Source organism: Cydia splendana, chromosome 8, assembly GCF_910591565.1.
Source record: "Cydia splendana chromosome 8, ilCydSple1.2, whole genome shotgun sequence".
In the NCBI taxonomy this organism is placed as follows: domain Eukaryota; kingdom Metazoa; phylum Arthropoda; class Insecta; order Lepidoptera; family Tortricidae; genus Cydia; species Cydia splendana.
In genome coordinates, this window is record NC_085967.1 from 16925161 (window position 1) to 16943308 (window position 18148).

Consider the following 18148-nt stretch of genomic DNA (forward strand, 5'->3'; position numbering starts at 1 on the left):
TGAATCATTTCGCTTCACCAACTCGCGAACGTAAAATTCTGAGATGCCGTGCTCTTACCTTAGGACTCTTGAGGATTAATTTGGCGCATATTTCATCTTGAGCACGCCAAGACATCCTTGCCAAGACAACTGTGACACTTTCTATTCATCTTAGCAGCTCAAAACAAATAATAAATGAGATAAATATGCAAACCGGAGCACGCAGCTTACTTAAATTGCTACTTAATATTATTTATCAGGCGTGATTTAACATCTTATATGTATGTATTATCTTAACACAAGTAATAATGTGTTAATGAGCCAAGATGACAAACCTCAATCTTAAACGCCAATCTAAAAGCACAAATGTATCGGAATACTATCGCTAAGTCACGTGATTCATATATTTTTTAACTCAAAGAAGAATCTTGAACTAAGTATAGGTACTTTACCTGACCTATGAATATATAGGTACATATTAGGGTGGTTCCCGTTTGTATGGGAAAAATTCAAACTCTAGCTAAAAGAAGCGGCACCCCCTCATTTTGTTACACTTATTATGCTGATAAAATACACCAAGTTTCGTAATTTTATCTTAACTACAAGGGGGTGCTCAACCACTTTGAAAGTTTAGGTATTTGATACAATTTCGATACGTCATTTAGGCATTAGAGAATAGACTCACTGACATCTATCGTGCAAGTAACGGCCCCGACGCTACGATGAGCCGAATAGATAAGAGTCGTTTAAACACAACACCGCGACTTTATCGCGGACTCTGGCGGCGCGCCAAATAATGTTTTTATAATGTTTAGTTGTCCGGCGACTGCAAGACTGCCTGTTGACTAAACTTGACATTGATTCGATTTATTCAAGCATTTCAAGAAATTTCTCATTTTTGGCTGTAATTTTTTTTTTGCATCGGGACTTTACTACGTGCTTCTTTTAGGAGAAAAACTAACTTTAAGTTATATACCTTGGAAAGTAATCACTTTCCAGTAAAAAGTAATATTTATTGAAATATTTTGAGTGAAACTGCGTTCAGGCGGCTTAGCACGGTCGCGTTTTTATCCCTTGTCACCATGCCTGTCACGTTCTAACAAGTATGTAAGTGCGAAAGGGACGCGCATAGTGATAGTCGATAAAAATGGAACCGTGCTGAGCCCGCAGAAGTAAGAAATGTAAAAAAAACATCTAAGAACCTCCAGAAGAAGAAGAAAGTTTGTTAAAAACTCAACGAAAGAACCCAGGCCCCAATTTCACATCGGTGACAGGTGCGACAATTGTAAAATCACTGTTGCTGACGTCGGCCCGCCCGATGGTAAGTGGTAACCGTAGCCCATGGATGCCTGTGACGTCAGCAACAGTGATTTTACAATTGTCGCACCTGTCACCGATGTGAAATTGGGGCCTGATGGCAGTCGCTTCCGAAATAACTAGTGCCTACGGCAATCTCGGGATTAGTTGCCAAACAGACCCCAGGCTCCCATGAGCCGTGGCAAATTGCCGGGATAACGCGAGGAAGATGAAGATGAAGGTCTTTAATACTTTGCAAAAGTTGCTAAAAGTAGAAACCTACTAAAAATGTCATATTTCTAAGTTGCTTTGTCACAACTACACATTTTCCTTCCCTGCTTACCCTAAGTTATTTTAACAAGGATACGTTCGATTATTTTATGAACAACAAAGGTATCTCTGAGGATCTACCGCGACACCGAAGTTCGCAAATTGCGGGCATCTTTCTCTTTTACTCCAATTAAGGCGTAGTTAGAGTGACAGAGAGATGCGCGCTATTTGGGGACTTCGGTGTTCGCGGTAGACCCTCTGGTATACGGTGGGTCAGGTGATTAACCTAGTTGGCGAGTCTAAACAGCGAACGACGCAGTTGCGTGTGTCCACACAATACCATTGAATTATTCCACCCGGCATCGAGGGACGCTCATTATGATTATTAATGTATAGGTCCCTAATTGTACATAATGGTTATTTTGGTAATTACATATAATAAGATAAAGCACCATATAGGGTCAATTACATATCTGTTACCAATACTTAATTATGATTGTTACAGAATATCTAATAAATCCAATCTATATACTTACAGAAGATCAAACTTAAGTGTGTAGATAATTTAATAATTCAAATAGAACAAGAATGTCTACTTTTATCTAATGATACGTTAATATTTTACTTGAGCGCCATGTTCGCAGAAGGGCGCGCGCCAGGCTGGGACGCGCTGCTGCGCGTAAGGAGCGCCACCGCCAGAAAGGCGATCTACTTCTCCTCCAACACTCTATTGTCGGCGGTCAGAGAGTGGGACGCCAGTCCGCTGCACGAGCGATGGAGGGCCTACCACAAGCCTGTCGTATCGGGGTCGGGGTGACCCGAGACTCAGGTCCTTATAATTAATTGTTGTGTTTGTGTACGTCTTAATTTAATTTAATTTAATTTAATCATCATATTTTATTATGTAATTAGTTTTAAATGTTTTAATCACATATGGATTCACATTCTGGAATAAATTAATTTCATTCATTCATTCATTAACTGTTATAATATAATAAGTAGGTACCTACGTACCTATGTGCGTTGGTTAAGCATAATATTCTCATGACATATTATGTTCTATGACATGTTATGTACCAACGAGCCTAAGTGTTGGGCACCCTCCCGAGGGCACCAAATTTTAATAGGTATTTTTAATTTTTAGTTTTAGTTATTTTAGTTTATATTATTTAAATATTTTTTTAATATTTGTTCAAATAATACAATATAATAATTTATCACCTATTAACAATTCCTTTTCAATTGTGCAGTGTTTGTCTTTATTGATTATTAAGTAGTGTTTACTTTGGAGTAGAGGATGATTGAGGCCCTTCATACACTTCTTACTCTAATCCTTCTAAAAATAGATACTTACCTCGAGAATTTTATTCACAGTTTTGTTTGCAAAGGCACTGATATACCGACTAACGAAAATACCACTGCACGTTTACAAGTTTTCATATCTACCTCCGGATTTGCTTCGGAACGAGTCACCCTCTATAGTTCGTTTTTTTTAGCATTAGAAATCTTGATGTGTCTTTTAATTGAAAAACACATTTTAAAAATAAGATACGGCAAATATGTAACAATTATGAATCTAATACGATCATTTATATATATTCTTCTGCTTTCATAAGTAATAGTTATTGATTTTTAAAAAGCGTTTTTCAAATAAAAGACATGTTAAGATCGCTTACCTTCTTTCAAGTTCTTTCTAATGCTAAAAAAAACGAACTATAATAGGCTAGATGCCTAATTTTCATTTATGGTATAAATCAATCAGGTTTGTTTTTAGGATCAAAAAATCTCTGGGAAAACGTGCATTTTTGAGTTTTTATGTTTTCCCGGCAAAGCTCGGTCTCAGATATTACAAAGAATAAATGTCATCAAAGCAAGAACTTTTGCTGCGATCTTTCCGTCAGGCGTTGTGGTATTTTTCATCTTGCTGCATTGCATTACTTTTAAATGTTACCGAAAAGAACAAACCAAATACTTCAGTAGGGTGGGTTAAAACCAGTACCTAAACATAAATTTCTACCCCGGATATTAAGTTCAAACTCCTAAGTATGAAAACTCTCTCTCTTTGAGGAGTTTGCAGTTTTTGCACCTCGCAAGTTTTAAACAGGTTTCACCACTTCGCAAACTCGACAAAATTTTGTGTGAATGTAAGCATTCATTAGGTTTATTAATATCAACTTTATCAAAAGCAAGCAAAAGCTTTTAATTATGTATATGTGTGTATGGTTTTACGTCCGCATTTAATTCTGCACTCTACGTAGGACAAAAAAACGTTTTTAATGCTGATTATTAGTGCAGTGGGCGTTGAGCGTGACCTGTTTAACAAATTTCTTAAATGGTATTAGATGTGTAGAGATCCTGGAAATTTGAATAAATGGTACCTTATAAAGTAAGTTGAAAATAACTCTGTAGGTACGTGAAAACAGCTTTCAATGGCTTAAACTGAGTATGGTGGGCAGGATGAGCATAGGTATGTACCTAGGTACCTACATATTACCTACTATCTACTAATCTCGATTGGCCGCAAAATGAGATTTTCATTAGATGCAGAAACGATATAAAACAATTTCTTCCGTGTCCTTATAAGATTTTCAGTAAAAAAGGTTGAAAGTAACAATAAAAAGACCACAGAAATCACTTCCTTTGTGTGATACAAGTGCTGTCCGCACCCTTGTCAAAAACGCCTTACGTCTGCTATCGGCACAGATTATGCTGTGCTACAGTGCGGCTAGTGTTCCATTCCTTACCGAACATATATTTCTTTGATATAGTTTTCTATCAAACCCGACTTCATAAAACAGTTTAAAATGCTATTATTATTAATATCATTCACAACTTAGTGCATCTCATAATGTCTAGGATACCTATATCATTGCGTTATACGCAGTTCCGTAAAATGTTTTTGTAATCTTCATAAGCAGTCACTTCACCAGCAGCACTTTTTAGCACAAATTGCTTGACAACCCTACCAAAATCGAATCACCATATGTCGTTTATTTCTTTTTATGTACCTATTTACATATTTTAGAACCTACCGGCCTCGCCCGCGATGACGGTAAAAGACCCGACGGTATGACCCTAGTGCCGTGGAAGATGGGACGGCCGCTGGTTTGGGACGCAACCTGTGCCGACACCCTAGCGCTGTCCCATCTCCACGGCACTGCAGTGAAGGCTGGCTCGGCTGCCAACTCGGCCGAGCTTCTCAAGCGGCGCAAGTATGCAGCCATAAATAGTGGCTGCATATTTGAGCCGTTTGGGGTTGAGACTATGGGGCCTTGGGGGGAAAGCGCCCACAGGGTTTTCAACGAATGTAGCCGCAGGTTAGTCGAGTTGACGCGTGACCAGAGGGCTGGGTCATATCTAGCGCAGCGGATCAGCATTGCCATACAACGTGGCAATGCTGCCAGCCTTCTGGGCACGCTGCCAATAGACGGCGATTTGGGGCAAATTTTCTATTTATAGTTTTATTTTTAGGCTTAGTTTTAATTTTAGTTTTTAACTTTAGTTTTTAATTTTAATTTTTGACTGTGTTTTTAAATAATATACTTACCTTTATAAATGTATTTTATTTAATTTTTATATGTATGTTTTGTTTTGTGTTTTTTTCTGCATCTGAAACACCTACTCTGACTTGACATACCTACATTTATTAATTTCCAGTGCCTAAAAGTTGTCTGGAAGAGATGAAATTATTTGATTTATGCTTTATTTGTAGATAAAAGCAACTTTTTTATCCGTGTTTCAAGAATAATAAATAAATAAATAAATAAATATTATAGCACATTCTTACACAGATTGGCTAAGTCCCACAGTAAGCTCAAGAAGGCTTGTGTTGTGGGTACTCGGACAACGATATATATAATATATAAATACATAGAAAACAACCATGACTCAGAAACAAATATCTGTGTCATCACACAAATAAGTGCCCTTACTGGGATTCGAACCCAGGACCATCGACATGTCATAATGACAGTATTTTCGACCTAAAAAATCAGTGCTACCATAAAAACTGAAGAAAGTTATTTATAACAAATAATATACCTATCGCACTGTGCTTATTCTTTTTCCTAGGTATACCTGCCGCTTTTCAAACTTCCTGGTAGGGCTTGCATTCCAGAATTCCGGAATTTCGAAATTCCGGTATCTCGGACAAATTTTCCGATATTACAATTCCGGAATTGATACCACTCAATATCGAAAATTCCGGAATTGGATTTAAGTACTTTTTGTAGGTTTTAATACCTTTATTATTAAAATTGTTAAGAAACTACACTGTACGGGTGTTTTTAAGTGTTATTAAGTGCTTCTTAGTCATTCAGTGAGCTATATTAGTATAGGTATATTTTACTTTTCCGTTTGCTAAAGCAGTGGGACAATATGGACTCATAATAAAAAAAAATACAATAAAGCAGAGCGATTTACTTGCTTAGAATAGTCAGAATAGTCTGAATCCTACATAAGCGAATTTGTAGAATTGAAATTTAATAATATTTGGACTTTTTATCTTCAATTCAGAGAAAAAGAGGTTTTCTCTATTAACGATTTCGAATCCTGTAGAAGCACATAATATATGATATTCTGAATCATAATTAGGAACTAGGAAGGAAAAAGCCAAACTTAGACCTTCAACTTCTTAAACAACACCACTACCTACTAGGTTAGGAAGAGTAGGAAGCTATTAAGTATATTTAACTATTTTATAAAATTATGCATCGAATGGTTTGCTAGCAACTATAGTTTCCCCAAATAAGTACCCCGTATCATTGAAGTGAATAAAAGTAACCATTTTAATTAGGTGGTAAAAAAACGTACCTACTTCAAATTAAATTTCTCTTAAACAATACTAACTTAATAAACGTAAAGTATGAGAATTTCGGAAAAAAATCGAATAAAAATATGATAAACCCTAATTCCGGAACCAGTTCCGGAATTCCGGAATTGGAATCCAATATCGAAAATCAGTTCCGGAATTGGAAACCATCCGATATTGCAAGCCCTACTTCCTGGTACCTGCGTAACATTTTAAGAAACTTTTGATCAATATATTTCGTTTCTTCTATGCTTCTAATAAGTAAAATAAAATACTTCTGTATTTCAGACTTTTTTGGCAGGATAGTATCTACTCAAAATACCTTCTGGTATATTATGTTTTTTCTTTCGGTTTAGTTAATATAGGTACAATATCACAAATGTAGTAAACACTAGTAATAATTAATAATATTTTGGAAATAATAATGTGACCGTTGTGGTGACCGCAGGTTTTTAAGTATTAGACTGAATGACTGTTTCTAGAACACAATATCATTCAACACCTAACTTTACATTTCGATTCACACATGTCACGATGAAATAAAGCCAGCAGTGAATGAATGGGTTGTCAGAACTTGGTTAGCGTCCATTGTGTCCTTTAACCGCTGTAGCATGACAAAGATAATTAAAGTGTGACTTTAATCATTTGTACCGTGACGTGACAAAGACAGGTGAAATAATATAGTCTCCGGTCGTTACGTCTACAAAGTGTAGTAGGGGAGAGCGGGATTAAACGTGCCGGGGGCAGGCGTGGCTCACTACGCGATTTCGTCGCTTTGCAACAGGTAGCTAAAAGTACATCCTTTCCACACCAATTTTGGTAGCTAGCCATAAAAAGCCGCGCGTGGCCTAGCGGCCATATCTGTCCTGATCGTAACAGACGCGTTTTGTAAGAGAGTGAGTCTTCTGTACCTAGTACTATTATTTATTCTGTGCCGGGGGTAAGTTGTTCCGATGGGAATAGGAACGCAAGTAAACCATGGAGCGATTCGTATGATGTTTGTCGCGAAAAGTCAGACCACTATGCGATTGCAGGAGCCGTTTTCGTTCCTTCCAATTACAGTAGAATAGTAGTTATGGAAAATAAATAAAAAACGAAGGCACAACTAACCTCACGGAAAATCCTATTTTTGCTTTGGATTTTTTTTACTAACTGTTGATACTACACAAAGAATAATCACATATTTCGACGAACTGCAAAGTACTCTTTTAGCGTGTGTGAACCGAGATTAAAATATTTGACGAATAAGTTAGAATTTTAAGCAACGGAACAACCCCATAGCGGGGTTAGTTGTTCCGTTCCAACCTATCTCATGAAAAAAGTTCTGGTAAAAAATAGTTTAACGATGCACAAAACAATATCACTATTCAGTGACGCAAATAATCATTATTTAATATAGCGCAAGCCATCACATACCTTATTCATACTGTTTTCACAGATCAGATTTGTATTTTATGAAAATCGGCACGTTTAACCCCACTCTCCCCTAGCTCTATCTTATAACCTTGTGTCACTAACATAAATATTTAACCTCTTATCGGTATGTGGTATCCAGACCGAATTTTAAGTCATCTTTTTACACTTTTTTCGAAAACGATTTTTTCTGCTCTATATTAAGTATAATAAAAAAACAGAGGTATTCTTAAAAAATAGTCATAGCCCGCAAAACTCAACAATGAGTTTGACTGTGGGGTCTCTAGTTATGTAAACAACTTAATAATTTATAGCAGGTAATTCATTATAGTAGTGTTTTTTTTTTAACTTTAACATAGATTTAAATTTACTTACTTACTGATGTGGCGCAACGACCCGAAGTGGATCTTGGCCTCCGACACCAAAGAACGCCATGCTACTTTGTGTAAAGCCGTTTCTGTCCGGTCGACGACGCCGAGTTCGCCCTAGGTACCGCTGGAGAGGGGTCAAACAGATCACTGTGTTATGTCTTTCCTGTAGACATACACAAGAGTTAAGGGCTATAAAGGTTAATTTTCTTATTTAACCCTTATCCACGTGAAAAGGTCCTCCTTTTATTTAGAGAACTATGATAAAATCATTGCTTACACGCCCACAAGCTGTTAACTATAGCCCACAGGAGAGAAAAATGTGCTGTTCACGATAACACACTAGTTTTCTCTCCTGTGGGCAATAGTTAACAGCTTGTGGGCATGTAAGCAATGATTTTATCATAGTTCTCTAAATAAAAGGAGGACCTTTTCACGTGGATAAGGATTAAATAAGAAAATTAACCTTTATAGCCCTTAACTCTTGTGTATGTCTACAGGAAAGACATAACACAGTGATCTGTTTGACCCAGAGACGAAGTGCAGAAAGACCTTAGCGAGATTTAAATTTAGGTTTATAATTTTCACGTCTTATGGCTTCAGGCAAAAATATAGCGTAGAGGGCTTTGATTTTTTTTTAAATAGTTATATTTTGGAGACATTATATAAGAAGACGGTAAGGAGCCGCAACCGCTGAAAATCATATTTAACTTTGTTCTGGATATTTAGAGAAATAACGATTAAAGTTTCAATTCATAAAACTATTCCATCTGTGGCCTATTAGAAAAATTGCTGCATCGTCTGCAACAGGACGCCGTGAAATCCATAAGTAGTTATTACTCTCGTGTAGAGGAGAAAGGTAGTAAAAGAATATATACAGCCCATATACTTTAGTGCCTTCTTCCGACGACATAGCCGGAGGGCACGTATTCTGTCTGCAGTAACGAACGTGTCCATTCACTTTCCAATATTAACAAATGACAACAATTACGGTATGTATTTGATGTGCATGCTATGTGAAATATGACAATTAGGCACTGGAAAATTTCCTCATAAATATGTCGCTTCTCGTAAAAACAGGTAGCGAAGCACAGCTAATTCCTATGGTACCTGAGGTTACTATTTAAGCCAAATTAACTTTTGTTAGTTTCTTAATGTAGCAACCATATAAGTACCTTAAAAATATGACAATCAAAAATATATTTTTAAATTAAGAACTTGCAAAAATATCACATTTTCGGTTAACAGTATGTCAGATGTCAAGGTTTGAGGGATCAAAATGCAAACACCCTGGTAAAAATAATCAATGGATAAATTATAGAACATTCAATATTATAACAATATTCATAAGTAATTAAGTGTATGATTATACAGGGTGTCCCTAAAACCAACGCCAAGACTTAAAGGGCTTATAGAACAGCTGATGGGCTACAAGATTCAGCAAATTTACCCTTAATGAAAATCTCATAGTTTTTGAGGTATCGGCACTTTTATATACCTTTTATAATCATCTTCATTAGGTAAAGGTAAATATGCTTAAAAATCTTCTAGCTAATCTAGCCCATCAGTTACAGTTGTTTTATAAACCCTTTAAGTCTTAGCGATGGTTTTAGGGACATCATGTATACACCTTGTGGGATAGTTAAATTTATAGTAATTTATTTATTTTTAGATTTAGGGTTTTTTAGTTTACTTACTTACTTAATTCTGTTTATTTATTATAGGTATTCCCTATTGATATGTACCTTTACAAAAATTATTTATTTATTACCTATGTACTTAAACCGATAATAACAAACACCATACATTATTATAACGAGTCGTAATATCTATCAAGTCAGCAGCGGTTTGATCGATCCGACGTCAAAAGTGAAAGCCAGACGAATGGCTAGAACAAGTTCCGTTTTGGCAATGCCCAATGGGGCCTACTTACACCCACAACATTATACGCGGCCAAGATAGATTGTGCATATTAAATAAACAGTAGCCGCCTTTGTCCGAAGTTATCTTTTTCTTTAGCCCAGTCATTAAGGCCACGAAAGTTTCCTCAAATTAGAGAAGTTTTAAACGTCTTGTGCGTTCCCAAAATAGCATTTAATCTTTTCAAAACGCTAGAAGCTTACCATTCTCCCTAATTACCATAAGTGTCGTACTCTTGTATAGATTAATGGTATAGTTGGCGAAGAAATGCTTCAAAAATAAGAAAGGTTTTCCCTTATTTCACAATCGTACTGCGAATGTACTTGAGATGCCAAACCTACAAATACTTTTAAAACGAAACAAAGGCGGTTTTATTTTAATTCTTAAAAAGTTTCTTAACTGATGGTTCTGCTCACAGGCACAAAATTGAAATCACTGTAATCAGTCAATATGTCGCTTGCGTGTGGCAGTGGTGTTAGTTGTGATTAAACTACGAAGCCTTTGTCTGATCTGATCTAATAATGTTGCGATCCTTGTCAGATTACAACCCAATTAATCAAACACGCGACGATACGTACGTACAGCAGGAAGCGACAGACAATACTCAAACCACCAATTTTTATCGCCAGATCGCTCCTATAATAAACGTGAAACCTAATGAAACCTTCATAGAGGTGCGAGCTCTTAAAAAAACATATTATAGTCAGTTTGCTACCTACAGTCTCGGCAGCTACGGTCCAATTTTTAATGCTTTCACTATTTGGAGAGTTACCAGAATCGATGACTCTTCGTCCGAGATTTTTATATTTTATTTCACTTCGAAATGAATGGCCGTTCTCCTCCATTCGCACACTTTGTCGTAACGAGGGAACCACTCATTGAATTGGTCCAAATAAAAGGAGAGAAAATAAAAAAGGCAGTGTATTTACAAAAGGCAATACATATCTACAACAACACTATCAGTATTTTGAAGCTTTAATATAACTTACTTGTCATTTCATTATTATATTGGCAACTGGGCCGATCATTCCAAACAAAACAAACCTTATCAAATAGGTACTTTTTGTTACACATAAACCATTATCACATATTAATTATTTAATAAATAAATTGAGCACTAGCTTAACTAGGTTTCTTAATGGTAACTTTGTCTATTAACTACAAGTCTTATTTAAATCAGGAAATACTCGGGGCCAACGTAAGAGCCACACTTTGGGAAATCGGCAGGAGCTTGAACAAAATCACGATCCTCTCCCACTTTGAGTATAAAGTCTAGTCCTCTTGTCCAATGCGTGGACCTTTCATCTCTCATCAGCCAGTACCCTGGATTATCAGCTTTGAAACGGAGCGCTACTACTCCGAACTTAGGAATAGTTATAGTGTCTTTTATAATAGGATCAATAAGGTTTTTGGATGGGAACAGAGTGCCTTCTTCGTTCATTTTTACAATGGTGTCCTTGTCTAGACTGCTGTTGAACTCCCTGATGCCAACTACGTAGAAACTGTAGCCGTGGAGGTGGAAGATGTGGTCAGATTCGCCGCCTGTAGACAAATGTTAATATATGAGCCAATACATTAATAAAAATATCACAGCGCCAGCGGTTAGGTTATCACAGAATATTGAAGGAATAATCATGTAATAATCATTTAATTCTACAATAATATGATTTCGTAGAACGTTGGTATAGCCTAGCGATGAGGACGTGTGACTTTCAATCCAGAGGTCGCAGGTTTGAACCCTGAGTATAATTTGACCTATTTTCTGACTAGCGTCAAACGTTCGCGCAACCAAAATTCCCGGGGTACGATTATAAGTGCATATGTTGCATATATGTGGTATTATCTATGAAAAGGGACCTTATTGTCGATGGCGCTTACGACACTAACATCGATGAGCACTAAACGTAGTAGTTTAAAATTGGTGATTCTGGCCCATTTTAGTTATTTTGATTTCCAATTTAGCAATTAAGTTTCTTTGATTACCACCACCATATTTACAGACTTTTACAAGGATTTCATGCATTATTTTCTAGTATGTATAACTTCAGTCCTTGAACTACGTTATTGCTTGTCAGAAACACGACGGCTCATTATTTTCTCGATAGAATCTTAAGTTGAAAACATGCCTAACACTGTCTTTATTTCCTTATGTTAGAAGTACTAGGACGAAAATGTATATGAAACTTACTTCAGTCGATAGCTTTTAAGTAAATCTTCATTATTGCTTGTCCTTTTATCGATACGTTAATTTTTTCATTCATCATTTGATGAATTCAACATTTTGCCTACTAAATTACACCCTACGCGGCAATACCTTGCGCCTATTCCTCACGCCAGTACGCCCGTGACCACTGTCAGCGTCGGACCTGTGCTAGTTTAGCGGACGTTTCATAAAATGGGTAATCACAGTATAAATATGCAAATATGTTATACACACAATGTTTTTCAACATACTTACGAAGAAAAGCAAAATAATTCTTAAATACGGTGACATTTCAGACATTCGTCCGTCATATTGTCATTTTATAACAAGTTGGGCAGCAAAGGCACACACCCATCTAACCAATCCGGAATTCAGTCACGATTGATAAATTGTGTAAACATATTTTAAAAGGCAATAAAATTAATCAAATTGAATAATTTAGACTGGTCACATTTTTGTAAAAATCGATTTCAACTGGTAAAACATATTACTTTTTGGCAACCGGGTTTTTTAACCTAATTAGACCCCGCTGAATCCGGTTGCTTGATCGAATTCTTGACTGGAAGTGAGATATGTGATATTAAAGGTCCCTTTTTTTAGTTTTTCGTAAATAACTCGTAAACGGTGGCCAATATAAAAAAAATGAACTAATAATCTACACAAAATTTTCAATAAAAAAGATTCAGTACATTTTTAGCAGGGATCAATATTTAAAAAGATAATAAAGAGGGAAAGTTAATTATAATAAATTCTAAGGTTCCTTGTTTTTATTTTTTCGTTAATAATTTGAAAAGTATGACTCATAGCAAAAACAAATCTTACTCATAAATCATCATCATCATCATCATCTCAGCCATAAGACGTCCACTGCTGAACATAGGCCTCCCCCTTGGACCTCCATACGTGCCGGTTGGAAGCGACCCGCATCCAGCGTATTCCGGCGACCTTAACAAGATCGTCTGTCCATCTTGTGGGTGGACGTCCTACGCTGCGCTTGCTAGTCCGTGGTCTCTACTCGAGCACATTTCGACCCCATCGGCCATCTTCTCTGCGTGAAATGTGGCCTGCCCATTGCCACTTCAGCTTGCTAATCCGGTGGGCTATGTCGGTGACTTTAGTTCGTCTACGGATCTCCTCATTTCTGATTCGATCACGTAGAGAAACTCCAAGCATAGCCCTCTCCATAGGTCGTTGAGCGACTTTGAGTTTTGAGATGAGGCCGATAGTGAAAGACCACGTTTCGGAGCCGTAAGTCATCACTGGTTTAACACATTGATTAAAGACTTTCGTCTTGAGGCACTGAGGTATGTCGGACGAAAAGACATTACGTAGTTTCCCGAACGCTGCCCAACCGAGTTGGATTCGGCGGTTGACCTCTTTCTCGAAGTTGGACCTACCTAATTGGACTACTTGTCCTAGGTAGATGTACGAGTCAACAACTTCGAGTACCGAGTTCCCAACAGAGACTGGGATGGGCACAACATTGGCATTTGACATAAGTTTCGTCTTGTCCATGTTCATTTTCAAGCCCACCCGTTGTGAAACTCGGTTGAGGTCATCGAGCATCATGCTGAGTTTCTCCATCGACTTTGCCATGACTACGATATCGTCGGCAAACCGAAGGTGAGTGATGTATTCGCCGTTGATGTTGATGCCAAGTCCTTCCCATTCCAGGAGCTTGAAGGCGTCTTCCATTACGGCAGTAAACAGTTTCGGAGAGATAACGTCTCCCTGCCTTACGCCTCTTTGCAATGGAATCGCCCTCGTGCTCTGCTCCTGTACTCGTACCGACATGGTGGCGTTATTATACAAACACTTCAACACTTCGATGTACCGATAGTCAATATGGCATCGCTGAAGAGACTCAAGCACCGCCCATGTTTCCACCGAATCGAAGGCTTTCTCATAGTCCACAAACGCTAAGCATAATGGCAAGTTATACTCTTCGGTCTTCTGTATAACTTGCCGCAGCGTATGGATGTGGTCTATGGTACTATAGCCTTTTCGGAAACCGGCTTGTTCGGGAGGCTGGAAGTCATCAAGTCTGTGTTCGAGACGGTTCGTGATGACCCTTGAAAACAGCTTATAGACATGGCTCAGAAGCGTGATGGGTCTGTAGTTCTTCAATAGGTTGTTATCACCTTTTTTGAAGAACAGCACCACCTCGCCGCTATTCCATGTTTCAGGCGTTATGCCCTCGGACAAGGCGGAATTAAAGAGCTTCTGGAGGACTTTAAGTACCGGTGTTCCACCCGCTCTCAGAAGCTCTGAAGTGATTTCGTCTTTGCCCGGCGCCTTGTTGTTCTTAAGCTGCTTCAGGGCCATCCTAATCTCGTACAGACTGATGTCCGGGATATCTTCGGTATAATGTCGGGACAGCTTAGCTCTTGGATCTCCTACCAAGCTGTCAACGGGCTTTGCGATCGAAGTGTATAACTGTCCATAGAACCTCTCGATCTCACCTAAAACCTCCGCTTTGCTCGACGCTATGCTGCCATCTTCCCGTTTCAGCTTTGTCAGCTGGCTTTGCCCAATAGACCCTTGCTTTGCTTGCGTTGCTTTGTCCTTTGCGAACACTTTGGAGCCTTGGTTTCGCTCAATAGTCTCTTTAATACGGTTAGTATTAAAGAGACGCAGATCATGTCGCAAGGACTTAGATATACGTCTATTGACTGCTGCCTATATGACTCCGCGTCATCGGGAGACTGCAACTGTAGCGAGCGTCGTTCAGCCATGAGGTTTAAGGTTTGCTCGGTCAATTTCTGAGGTCTATCTTTACGGCGGGGTCTAAAAAACTTAGACCCTACTGTGTGGACAGTTTCCACTAGCCCGTCGTTGATTTCGTCCACTGAAGCCAAGTTCTCTAGGCAAGCAAAGCGGTTAGAGAGCTCGAGTTGAAAGCTTTCGGGGTTTTGAACATGGGCTCGAGTAGGTCGGAGCGTAGACTTCATCAGGCTGGACCTTTCAAGTTTAATATTGATATTCAGTGTGCCTCTTACGATTCGGTGATCACTTTACCGGTCTTTACCCTGTTGATCACACATAAATAATAAACATAAAATTTCCTACAAGAAACATGTAGAACACTTTTCGCTAGGATCAATATTTAAAAAGACAAAGCAGCCGGTAAGTTAATTACAATCAATTTTAAAGTCCCTTTTTAGTTTTTTGTAAATAACTCGTAAACGGTGTCCCATAGCAAAATAGGTTTTATGAATAAATAATCTACATAAAATTTCCTGCAAAAAACATCTGAACACTTTTCTCTAGGATCAATATTTAAAACGATATTAAAGGAAGAAATTTCATTACAATCAATTCACATGTCACTTTTTTTAGTTTTTAGGGTCCCGTACCTCAAAAGGAAAAAACGGAACCCTTAGGGGCTATTCATAAATTACGTCATTTCAAATTAGGGGGGGGGGGGGTCTGGACATCGGATGACGGTAGCATGAAGTAGGAGGAAATGGGGTCATTTGAAGCATGATTTTTGGATGATTATAGGGGGGGGGGTCCAAAATCGTCAAAAATCGATGACGTAATTTATGGACAGCCCCTTATAGGATCACTCGTGCGACTGTCTGTCTGTCTGTCCGTCTGTCACAGCCCATTTTCTTCAAAAGTACTGGACCAATTAAGTTGAAATTTGGTACACACATGTAAATTCGTGACCCAAAGACGGACATCTTACGTAAACAAATGAATTTTAAACATGGAGGCCACTTTTTAGCCAAGGGGGGTTAGTTAACATTAAGAACCTATTTTGCTATGGGCCACCGTTTACGAGTCATTTACGAAAAACTTAAAATAAGGACCTGGAAATTGATTATAATTAACTTACCCCCTTTAATACCTCATTAAATATTGATCGTAGCGAAAAAGTGTACAAAACCTTTTTTGTGGACAATTTTATGTTCAATATTTATGTATAATATTTTTTGCAACTGCCCCCGTTGCAACCGTTTACGAGTTATTTACGAAAAAAAAGCGACCTGTGAACTGATTGTGATTAACTTTCTTCCTTGAATATCGTTTTAAATATTGATCCTAGAGAAAAGTGTTCAGATGTTTTTTGCAGAAAATTTTATGGAGATTATTTATTCATACAAACCTATTGTGCTATGGGACACCGTTTACGAGTTATTTACAAAAAACTAAAAAGGGACTTTAAAATTGATTATAATTGACTTACCGGATGCTTTGTCTTTTTAAATATTGATCCTAGCGAAAAGTGTTCTACATGTTTCTTGTAGGAAATTTTATGTTTATTATTTGTGTAAAATTTGTTTTTGCTATGAGTCATACTTTTCAAATTATTAACGAAAAAATAAAAACAAGGAACCTTAGAATTTATTATAATTAACTTTCCCTCTTTATTATCTTTTTAAATATTGATCCCTGCTAAAAATGTACTAAATCTTTTTTTATTGAAAATGTTGTGTCGATTATTAACGTTTAACAATTTTTTTTATATTGGCCACCGTTTACGAGTTATTTACGAAAAACTAAAAAAAGAGACCTTCAAAAAGTGATTATAATTAACTTTCCCGCCTTAATATCTCTTTGAATATTGATCCTAGCGAAAAATTGTACGGAATCTTTCTTGTAGGCAATTTTATGCAGATTACTTATGTTTAAGAAAATTTTTGCTATGCGTCACCGTTTAAGAGTTATTTACGAAAAACTAAAAAAAAGGGACCTTTAATATCAACTATCTCACTTCCAGTCAAGAATTCGATCAATCAACCGGCAATTTCGGATTAAGCGGGGTCTAATTAGGTTAAAAAACCCGGTTGCCAAAAAATAATATGTTTTGCCAGTCGAAATCGATTTTTACAAAAACATGATCAGTCAAGTATACACTCATATTGTATACATATAATTAATAATTATTTAGGTACACTCACCGACCTCACCGTCTTACCGTGTTTTTAGGGTTCCCTACCCAAAGGGTAAAACGGAACCCTATTAGTAAGACTCCGCTGTCCGTCCGTTCGTCCGTCCGTCTGTCAGCAGGCTGTATCTCACGAACCGTGATAGCTAGACAGTTGAAATTTTCACAGATGATGTATTTCTGTTGCCGCTATAACAACAAATACTAAAAAGTACGGAACCCTCGGTGGGCTCAGTGGGCGAGTCCGACTTGCGCTTGTCCGGTTTTTAATTTCATTAAGTACTCATCAAAATTCGAATTTACTAATAAATCTTTTTCAATATTAATTGCCGAACTAAAAATCCCGGAACTGACGATTCAGAATACCGATGTCGTCAGAATAAGGACGTAGACGTGCTGCGCGGGAATGGTGCGGTGCGCCGCGCGGGGCGCCCGCCTGCCCATTCTACCACTCGTCTGCTTCACCCCCTTGAAAACGTAAAACTCGAGTATAAGAGCGCCTTAAATATTCTATACACTTTTTCGCTAGGATCAATCTTCTTCTCCTTCAACCTAGCGTTTTAGCTAAGCGTCCGGTCTTCAGCATCCTCTGGTGTGAGTAGATTTTAAGTAGATTACTTATGTATCAGAACATTTTTTGGTACAGGCCACCGTTTACGAGTTATTTACAAAAAATATTAACAATTGATCATATTTAACTTTTTACCTTAAATATTTTTTTAAATACTGATCCTAGCGAAAAAGTGTATAGAATATTTAATGTAGACAATTTTACGCAGATTACTTATGTATCAGAACATTTTTGCTACAGGTCACCGTTTACGAGTTATTTATAAAAAACTACAAAGGGACCTTTAAACCCGATGACTGATAAGTTCATCAGCGTCACATAACATAAATTGACCTCCGCATTGGATAGACAGCAACATTGAATGTTCCAGTAATCAAAGAAACTTAATTGCTAAATTGGAAATCAAAATAACTAAAATGGGCCA

General features: G+C 37.5%; 1 protein-coding gene across 1 annotated transcript in view; it reads right to left on the reverse strand.

Annotated features, from left to right (window-relative positions):
- Nucleotides 1-11053: 11053 nt before the first annotated feature.
- LOC134792926 (uncharacterized) overlaps nt 11054-18148 on the reverse strand; it is a 35965-nt gene continuing 28870 nt past the window's right edge. Inside the window, exon 5 of the mRNA XM_063764387.1 lies at nt 11054-11598. Within this exon, the coding sequence (XP_063620457.1) occupies nt 11228-11598 (371 nt within the window). The 3' untranslated portion in view covers nt 11054-11227. The remainder of the gene's footprint in view (nt 11599-18148) is intronic.